The 10,362-nt window shown below is 39.1% G+C and overlaps 1 protein-coding gene across 8 annotated transcripts in view; it reads left to right on the forward strand.

The window, feature by feature from the left end:
* Positions 1–10,362, forward strand: part of LOC114797698 (synaptotagmin-2-like) — a 30,901-nt gene that overhangs the window by 16,015 nt on the left and 4,524 nt on the right. For 4 of the 8 annotated variants that reach the window (XM_028992697.1, XM_028992699.1, XM_028992701.1 and 1 more), the window contains exons 2-8: positions 2,605–2,812; positions 3,722–3,882; positions 8,390–8,530; positions 8,946–9,113; positions 9,197–9,364; positions 9,466–9,583; positions 10,096–10,229. In XM_028992697.1, the coding sequence (XP_028848530.1) occupies positions 2,632–2,812; positions 3,722–3,882; positions 8,390–8,530; positions 8,946–9,113; positions 9,197–9,364; positions 9,466–9,583; positions 10,096–10,229 (1,071 nt within the window). In that variant the 5' untranslated portion in view covers positions 2,605–2,631. The remainder of the gene's footprint in view (positions 1–2,604; positions 2,813–3,721; positions 3,883–8,389; positions 8,531–8,945; positions 9,114–9,196; positions 9,365–9,465; positions 9,584–10,095; positions 10,230–10,362) is intronic. The other 4 variants (XM_028992700.1, XM_028992703.1, XM_028992702.1 and 1 more) reach the window with 2 other exon arrangements.

Consider the following 10,362-nt stretch of genomic DNA (forward strand, 5'->3'; position numbering starts at 1 on the left):
GTGGTTATACAGACTATAGGCACAAGAAAGAATGCAAACATACATTACAGGGAATTATATTATTTGTTTCTCTCCAAAATTGTTTGTTAGTTGCATTCACCTAATAATAGCCAGAAAAATGAATGCGTTGCATTAACACAGACTGATCTTAGATCAGTTAGAAAGGACAGCATAGATGCACAGACTGTACCAGTTGGATCAAATTTCAGTTTCCCTCCCTTTCGTTTCATTGCTTCGGATGCAGGGAAATGCACCCCGACACATTAATTCAATTGAAATATGGAGGAAGAGTGAGAGCAGGAGTTAAGCTGATGCTAATGGAAGTGTCATGGGCAATGTTTTTTTTTTTCCTGTGGCCTTGTGGCTCTGAGCTCGTGTTGAAAATGTATAGCAGTGTACATACATAAATAGATATGAATTGTTTGCAGCACAGCTGCACTTTGAATATTTTTACTGTAGACACACCTCATGTCAGCTGTTAGTCACTTTATGTGGGACCTGGGAACGATATTTTTCTTATTTTAATGTTCTGTGTCTTTTAGTTGATTTGTCTTTATAGTTGAATGCAATGAAGTGAACTTAAATTTTCAACCAATTCCATCAAAATGTCATGAGCTTTTGTTGCTTTCTTGTGCTTTCTTTTGAAGGGTGGGGCTGCATATGTCCATCTGTCATTTAATTTTTCATATGTTGGGTTCAGTATTAGTTTCACTCATTTCTTATGTGACATATAGAGAAGAAGCTGCATGTACCTTGGAATAACTTGGGCAGTTTACAGTTTCTAAAAAGTCAAAGATTCATGTCATGATATTTACATGTTCTATGTTCTAAAGCATTTTTGACATAAATTGGGCAACTCAGCCCAGAAGCTATGGATGATAAGGTGATTCAGCCACTTATGATTCAGCCAATTTATGTACGTTTAAAAATATGGCTGTGAAAATTGAGTAATGGATTTAGTAAAAAGGTTATTTGCCCTCCATTTAAGTACAAGCATAATCTAGAGTGTCTTACTATTATTTCTACAAAAATAAAAGGTATTGATTAATATCTTACAAGGTCCTTGCAGGAGCATCCTCCCTTTATAAATCAATATTTATCCATCGTCTATAATAAGTCATAATCTTATTATGATTTTGTACCATAATGGTTTTCAGCGATTAATTTCTTAAACATTAAATATTTAACATGTTATTGAAGTCCTGAAAGTTGTTGTGTCAATTCGTGTTCTAAGCAAGAAAAGCAGACCAATCAAATCAGTTAAATCAGCATGAAATCTGTTGACCTTAGACACCTCAGAACACCTCACTTGCTCCAGACGTTGACACGGCCGGCGCTGCATTCATTTCACTGCAAAAATCGATGGTTTCATTTAGAGGCTTGCGGTCATGCTATGCAGTGTAGAAGACGCCACTTCATAGATTTACAGAGGCTATATTTTGTATAAACAACTTTTCCTGCTAAAAAAAAAGAAGATGTGTGGACTGTTGGGAGTTGACTGAGAGGAACATTATGGACTCAAGGCAAATCATTAATGCGATTATGTATTGGCTTAGGGGGTTCTTCAATGTTTTAAAGTCTAGTTTGTGCTCCAGTGACTCTTCTTCTTCATTGCTCTGCTGAATATGTAGAAAGGCATTTTTCTGATTTGGCTGCGATCTGTTTCACATGACTGGCTACATTTTTAATTACGCATTTGTTGGAAGAGTTTGACAAAAATGTTCTCAGTCAAAAACAGAAACTTATTTCAGTTCTCATGGGTCCAGCAAAATCAAGCTCAAGAAAAGATTAGCGATGTCTGCAATTGGGAGATATTAGTATGTTTTTTAGGCTTATTTGTTCATTCAAATGTCTATGCCTTTTCAAAAGATCAAAGACAGATGGTTCAATTCAATTCACAGTTTTACACCATTTGGCAGCAAACTATCCAGATGGAGCTGGGCCAGAGGCACGAAATGTTGTGCCACAAATCACCATAACTAAGAATTCATAAAAATACGTTGTCTTGGTTTTATGTTTTTGTTACTTATGTCAGATTTATGTTTTTAACTACCCTTATACCCATCAGAATTTCAAGCTAAGTATTTCAGAGCTGGATGAAATTCTGTTGAGCTGGACCATGCTGGCCTTAACTTTTATTTTATTCCATATCATTCAGGTGTATAATTCTAGGCCATGATCTCCCATGCCAAGTCCTGTAACCTGCATCAGCTAGTTCCAGAAAAAACAGCAAATAGATTCATGCTTGTCTGTGCTTTATGATATTTCTCAATGTACACTAATATTTGGGGTAAAAAGAACAGAATGTTCTAGGGTTTGTATTTCTTTGGATAAAAGCAACTGCATTACGTTTTCAGTGTCACCTTGTCCCATTCAAGGTCATGGGTGGGGGCTGGAGTGTACTGCACAAAAACAAAATTCCTTTCCTTTCATCCCAAGGACTTCACCACGAGCATTGTGAAGTTCAACACTGGGAGGAATTGTGGTCCAAATATTTCATTAGAATGTTTTCAGAACATAAAAGCATTTCAACTAACAGAGATGCTCTTGTGCCACAACGTAAAATACGATTGCTCTTCAATGATTTCCTTCCTTTTTCCCCAGCAGTGACAACACTCTTCAGGCTCGACAATGAAGTTCAAAGTGTTAAGTAAAAAGCCAGAGGCCATGATAGCGCCAGAGCCTACTGGTGCTAACTCGCTGACGGTGGCTCCAATCTCTGCAAATGACAACTCCACCGACGGAGCGAACAAGAACGACGTCTTTGATGAGCTCAAGAGCAAGTTCCTCAATGAAATTGACAAGATTCCACGTGAGCACAGCAGCACTAAAATGTTTTAAAAACACTCAACAAAGGGGTGTCCAAGTCATGTTTGATTTTTGAAGCCGAGTCCTGTTTGGATGATGCATTTGTCACAATTTGTGGTGCTAAGCACATCAGTGTGCGCCAAGCATGGGGCTTGTTCGTCAGTGTAATGCTAGAGGTGTCATATTGATTTTCTTTGGCTTGAAGATCAGCGACTACACTTTTTGTTGGGTGTGTCATTATTTTTGTCACCCAGAACTCTGTCTTTAATTATTTTTAAATCTGAGTAAAATGTACATTAGGAGGAGACCTCATCTAGAACTATCTAGATATGCGCTATAGGATCTGGGGGTTGATCTACACCCAGCAAAGGTTTACAGATGGAGAACAATAATATGAACAACAATAATGCCATTGTTTAATGAAAGTGAAATAAAATTTGGCAATAACCTGTTTAGTTAAATTTATATTTGATCAAGGTTTGTGATGTGTGTTATGTTACAGCAACAGCGGTTTTGTTTTCAGTAGATTGTATTGGCGCTAAATACCTTTGTACAGTTCTATATATAAATCCAGAGGATACCTTTCACCATACATTAGTGAATGAGCGCCAGAATGAGCTATATGAGGGCACTGTGACGTAAAATTTCAATATAGACCTATTTGCTGCCCTTTTAATGCCTTCAAACACTGATTGGACTCTGGTAAATGTTTGGATGCCCCAAACATAAAGCCTTCAAAACCTTTAACAAGAAGATTAAATTAAAACCCTAGAGCAGAAGCCTCATAATTTGTTTGTCTGACATTAAATGGTCCAGGGCTGGGTGAAAGGCTAGTTAACTTGAAATGCAAACGGCTCTGGGTTACATTTCATTTAATTGAAAATGTTTTTTTTTTCCTTTTTTTACCTTTCAGTGCCTTCATGGGCCATCATTGCCATTGCCATAGTAGCCGTCCTCCTCATCCTTACTTGTTGTTTTTGCATCGTGAAAAAATGCTGCTGTAAGAAGAAGAAGGGGAAGAAGGGGAAGAAAGGGAAGGGTGACATGGGCATGAAGAACATGAAAGGTGGTGAGGTAGGGTCTAGTGTTCAATCCACTTTGACTCGTCTATGAAGGACTTGATGCTCAAACTTGTGTCAGACGTTACCTTAAATAGATGTTACATTTTAGGCAGCAGCTGCATAAGGCCAGACGTTGTCTTTTCTTGCTTCTATGTTATTCTACATAGGTCACGACCATTTAATGACCTAAGTCAAGCATATCCTCAGGTTGCTGTTACTCTTGTTTAGACCTATGCGATATGTTTGTCACAGTTGTGCAAAGGAACCAAGCCACAGGGTTTTCCTTTCTCCCATTCCACTGACTGTGTTCTTATCATTTATATTTCAGTGACTCTTCTGGTTTTGTTAAGTTCTTGTGCTTAATGGCCTGTGAGTGAAAAATGACACCAGCTGCTTATCACCAAATATCAATTCGATCTTTCAAATGATTCCAATGGACAGAATTTATTTCATGTTTACGGTGAAAACCAATACCATACCACGGTATGTGGAAGCTTGTGTCATTTCTCATCGCATGCCCCTACTTTGAAGTTGACTGCTTTTGTTGTGATTCGTCCGTTGGTGTCTCCTGTGAGTTCAATCTCTTCCTCTCTCTTTGCTCTCCTCCATCCTTCCTGCTTTTTGTCTTGTATGTGCACCGTGTATCTTGACTGTGGGGGATCTCTCTGCCAACGGTAGGTCTGAACAGCTCGCAGCGCCCCTCTCTGGACGCTTGGTGTAAGCGCAGACCGGGGAAGTGGTGGGCTGGAGGGGGTGATCTTGGGAATGAATGCTACAGCTTTTCCTTAGTCTTGCAAGCTTTAGTTGCTGTGGGTGCTTGGAGAGCTGAAGGGGAGCTGCTTCCCATCCCACCAATGCGATATGCCACACAAAACTGCTATGTCTTGGGAATCCCAGAGATGTCTAGAATTTAACCATGAGGTCTTGAGAGTGGAAATGCCAATTGTTTTGAATCTGAAAAGTCATACAGCTGTTTAGAACTTGTGCACAGATGCAACACACCAATATTCACTAACATGCATGTTTAAAGGGCGAAGTTGGTATTTTGCCATTCGGTAATTGAACTTTACCCATTCACCAATTTTAAATGATGTTCTTAGCAAATTTAGCTGTAAGTTATTGTGACATATTTGTTCAACTTAAAGATCTGTAATGAAATAATAATAATGATAATAATCTATCTGGGTAAAGATGGCTGTAGTTTTGGCAAAAACCACCACATGCCCTTCAATTAGGTACCAGTGAATGACCACAACCTGACTTGAGATCAGCTTTCCTTAATGACACATTGAGTGGGAACTACTTCTAGACACTGTCCATCTTCATTTGTAAAGGCAAATTGATGGGGTGAAATTTGAACTTTGAAATATGACATTTTTCGAGCCTTTCTGATAATTCTTTCTTGTTTGGCTCTGTTGTTGTTTCATACTGTAAGGGAAAAGACCGGCACTGTACCTCAATCAAATATTTTGCCATTACATTGTATGTTCATGCATGGCTCATCTTCAAGATTCTAACGAATGATTAATTTGCTAGGTATGCCTGTCACTGAGTGAGAGAAATTCCCCTAAAGAGTGGAAAGTGCAGGACTCACACTGGTTTCAATCTTCAAGATTTCAAAAGTGTACAAAAGTGTACAGTTGTGCCAAAGGTTTTGATAATGATACAAATGCTGGTTTTCACAATTTTTGCTGCTTCCATATTTATTATGGCAATTTGCATATACTCCAGAATGCTATGAAGAGTGATCAAATGAATTGCAAAGTCCTTCTTTGCCATGAAAATTAAATTAATCCCCACAAAAAACATTGCCGCTGCATGTCAGCCCTGCCACAAAAGGACCTGCTGAGATCATTTCAGTGTTCCTCTTGTTAACACAAGTGAGAGTGTTTAGCAGCACGAGATCATTCTGTCTTGCTGATTAAGTTAGAATAGCAGACTGGATGTTTTAAAAGGAGGGTGATGCTTGAAATCATTGTTCTTGCACAGTTCCATGCAAGGAAACATGTGCAGACATCATTGTGTTGCATAAAAAGGGCTTCACAGGCAAGGATATTACTGCTATTAAGATTGCACCTAAATCAACCATTTATTAGATCATCAAAAAGATTCAAGGAGAGAGATTCAAGTGTTGTGCACAAGAAAGTCCAGCACGCGCAAGGACCGTCTCTTAAAGATGATTCAGCTGCGGGATCGGGGTGCCACCAGTGCAGAGTTTGCTCAGGAATGGCAGCAGGCAGGTGTGAGGGCATCTGCACATACAGTGAGGCAAAGACTTTTGGAGGATGGCCTGGTGTCAAGAAGGGCAGGAAAGAAGCCACTTCTCTCCAAGAAAAACATCACGGACAGACTGATATTCTTCAAAAAGTGCACGGATTGGACTGCTGAGACTGGATTAAAGTCATTTTCTCTGATGAAGCCCCTTTCCAATTGTTTGGGGCATCTGGAAAGATGAATCCGGAGAAGAAAAGGTCAGCGCCACCATCAGTCCTGTCAGTAAAGCATCCTGAGACCATTCATGTGTGGGGCTGCTTCTTATCCAAGGGAGTGGGCCAATGCCTTTTCCAGCATGATGGAGCACCGTGCCATAAGGCAAAAGTGGCTTGTGAAACAAAACATTGAAATTGTGGGTCCATGGCCAGGAAACTCCCCAGACCTTAATCCAGTGGAAAATTTAGTGCAGACGTTGATTGACAGCATGTCAGGGCGAATTTCATAGTTCTTGAAAAAATGACCAACACTGCAAATATTGAGTCTTTGCATAAACTTGAAGTAATTGTCAATAAAAGCCTTTGAAACTTATATAATGCTTGTATTTATAGTTCAATGACCCACAGAAACAACGACAAAAAGATCTAAAAACACGGAAGCAGCAAACTTTGTGAAAATCTGTATTTGTGTCATTCTAAAAACCTTTGGCCACTGTAGCTATGTCAGTGGAAGGATTGTGCTTGCAAGCCATATGAACGGAAGAAGGAAACATGGCCTGAGCTGTATGAATCTCTATTCAATTATTTTGTCATTTGAATGCTACCAGAGGAGTCATGCTGCTTAATTGTCAGTTACCAAACTTCGGCCAAAATGAAGGTGTAATTTCTCCCACACCATTTGTCCGCCCACTCCCGATTAGGAAATTAAAATTGGTTTGTAGTGACATCTCCCCATGCAGCATGGATTATTGTTACCTTTTCTTCGGAATGACAATTATATGCTAATCAAAACATAGACAATACCAAAAGTGCGTCCTCTTCAGGTTATCTTTTGGCAGTCATCAGTACTTTGTGGAGGATAAGACAGACTTGACGACTGCATTTCATTCTTTAGCTATTGAGCTGTTTGAATGCTTTGCATTTTGTGGCTTGGCATGCACAAATATTAAGCAATATACATTGAATGATTAAGTGTGTGTGTGTGTCTGTGAGATAGAGAGATTGTGTGTGTGTGGTTTGTGCATGACTGTACTGCTTTTGGTGTTTTGTTGTCCCTGTTCCCAACATAGTACAGGTTCAGCAGTGGTGCTTTGGCCAGGTTATGGATGATGCTCTGAACGCAAGGCAAGGTTTTCCAAAATAATGTGCTTGCTGCAGCAGAATTAGAAGGATTTCCATGCAGTTAGATTTATTTAATAGTTGAAAAACAACTTTTTTTGTCTTTGGCATGATCCGTATCAATATAAAAAAAGACACATACAATAATGACTGTTAAATCACATCACTAAAATCTAATTATGTTCTGAATTCACCTGAATTAAATCAATCAGACCCAATGCAATCAAAGTAGCATTTAAATAATTATTATAAATTAGGACATGTCCTTGCTCATTTCCTTGGTGAATAAAAAATATATTAAATCACATATGGTCATTTGCTCCATTTTTAAATTTACTGTAAGGAAACATTTATGTTTTAATGATCAGTTAATTTAATGTTCTGATTATTAACTGACATTCATGATATTATGTTACGTTTACACAAATTTCTGCCTAACAAGCCCAGTTGTTCATTACACACATTTGTGCACGTAAAATAATGTTTGTGTCATTTTTAATCAGAATATCATCCCAGTGATTAAATCCTAATTACATTTCAGTCTGGGTCTAATGACCATGCTCATATAGTGATAATTGAAACATGCTTATTTACATTTTGCATTCAATTGTTCCAATGAGTGAAATGAAACCAGAGGGCTATTTTGCCAACAAATGGCGCTTCTACCAGTCTTTATTATTTTTTTTCTTAAGGTTACTTACACTACAGTAAAACAGAAGCTGATAAAAAAGAGAGGTGTAGTTGCTCTCTCATATCTCTCTCACAACTGTGTCACATAGTGATAAGTGAAATCAAGTCATGTTGCAACTAAGGTCATTGCTGAAAATATGCACATTTTTTTTTTAAAATGTGCTTTTTTCAGCTGTTTGTAGCAGGTAAGCATGAGTCAGTTCAGGTAGGTAACCTGATTGCATAGGTGATTGTAACACTTTGTGTCTTGGGACTCCCTTTTTATTCACACGAATCCCACAGAAACACCAGGATGATGATGAGGATGATGATGACGATGTGGAGACTGGGATGACTGCAGAGGAAAAAGAGGAAGAGCCAAAGGAGAAGGAAAAGCTAGGGAAATTACAATTCTCCCTGGATTATGACTTCTCAGACAACAAGGTATGTATGACAGTGAGGTCAATTATTGGTTTTTAGTTGACAAAGCACACGCCTACTGCACAGTGATGCGAGGAAGCACAACTAAATGAATTGAAACTGTACATTGCTCTTTCATTTTGTGAAATTACATTTGACATTAACCCTTTGGTGGTGTTCATATTTTTGCGGGTCCGTTGGAGGGGAGGGAAGTTTTAAAATTGCTTCATGCTGGTGTAAAGTTGTTTTTTTAAAGTAACAAAATGTTAGTAATAGTTAGATGTTTGGCAATTTGTTCACAAATTGCCAACATTTCTCAATCTACTAGTACACTAGTATACTTATTGATGGATAAAAATGTGTTGATCCCAAATGTACATGTCAACGCCTGTAAAAACGAGTATATCTCCATCTGTTCTGAAATGAATACCACCCTCAGCTCACAGTTGGAATCCTACAAGCAGCAGACCTGCTTTCCATGGACAGCGGGGGAACTTCAGATCCATATGTCAAAGTTTTTATTTTGCCCGACAAGAAGAAGAAGTTTGACACCAAAGTACACAAGAAAACATTAAACCCTGTCTTCAACGAGACGTTCAACTTCAAGGTAATTAATGACAATTGCGTGATGTTCTCCTTAACACGTACACATAACTGAATGATGTTTAAGATGATTTGTTCGCTTTTTAGATCCCTTTCCAAGAAATGGGCGGGAAAACATTAGTCATGGCGGTGTACGACTTTGATCGCTTTTCCAAACATGACATCATCGGTGAGATAAAGATCCCCATGAACACCCTCGACCTGGCACAACCAATTGAGCAGTGGAGGGATTTAGACAGCGCCGAAAAGGAGGAGGTGAACGGAAAAGTGTCAATTCTTTTAAAGCTCGGTGCACGCCGTTTCACCGCGAGTCTCTGTGACAATGGCGCATATGTCTTCTTTCTCCATGTCCACAGCCTGAGAAGCTGGGAGATATCTGTGTTTCCTTGCGCTACGTGCCCACGGCTGGCAAACTCACAGTCTGCATCCTTGAAGCAAAGAACCTGAAGAAAATGGACGTGGGTGGCCTTTCAGGTAAAAAAACCTGACATCTATCTATCTATCTATCTCTCTATCTATCTATCTATCTGTCTATCTATCTAACGATCTATCCATCTGGAGTACATGATGCCTTTAAACGCACTGCTGCAGTGCACACGTCACTGAATTATTTTGGACTCTTAGCCATGCAGAAATGATGGTGCTCACGTGCTGACGCTGCAGTCTTTTCCTCTCATTCTCTCTACACAACCCCCACTCCCCCAACCAACCAACACAACAGCAGCACTGCTGCCATCTGCCGGTGGGCTGCCGCTTCACACCTGCTAAGAATGCAATTCTGGTGCAATGCTGCCGAATGACATTACGCGACCTTGGTCTTTTTTTTTTTTCCAAGGGCAAAGCCTGAATATTTTAGTATTTTCTTAGTTTCTCAATCGTACCCAATGAATATTGCACATCTACATTCACATCTTCCTGCAGATGGCCTGCGAAATAATGAAGAGCAAACAAGACAGATATAACACTCATATATGTTATATTTCCAGATCCATATGTCAAGATTCACCTTCTGCAGAATGGAAAGAGGCTGAAGAAAAAGAAGACCACAGTGAAAAAGAATACTCTCAATCCATACTATAATGAGTCTTTCAGCTTCGAGATTCCTCAGGACCAGATGCAGGTAGAGGGACACCACATTGAACCAATTTTAGCTGCTATGTGATGCGCATTAAACAAATTGTGACTAGAATATTTAAGATGACCTTGTTTATGACAAAATCATACTGTGATGGCGCATGATACGTATCTTTATG

Source organism: Denticeps clupeoides, chromosome 10, assembly GCF_900700375.1.
Source record: "Denticeps clupeoides chromosome 10, fDenClu1.1, whole genome shotgun sequence".
Lineage (NCBI taxonomy): Eukaryota > Metazoa > Chordata > Actinopteri > Clupeiformes > Denticipitidae > Denticeps > Denticeps clupeoides.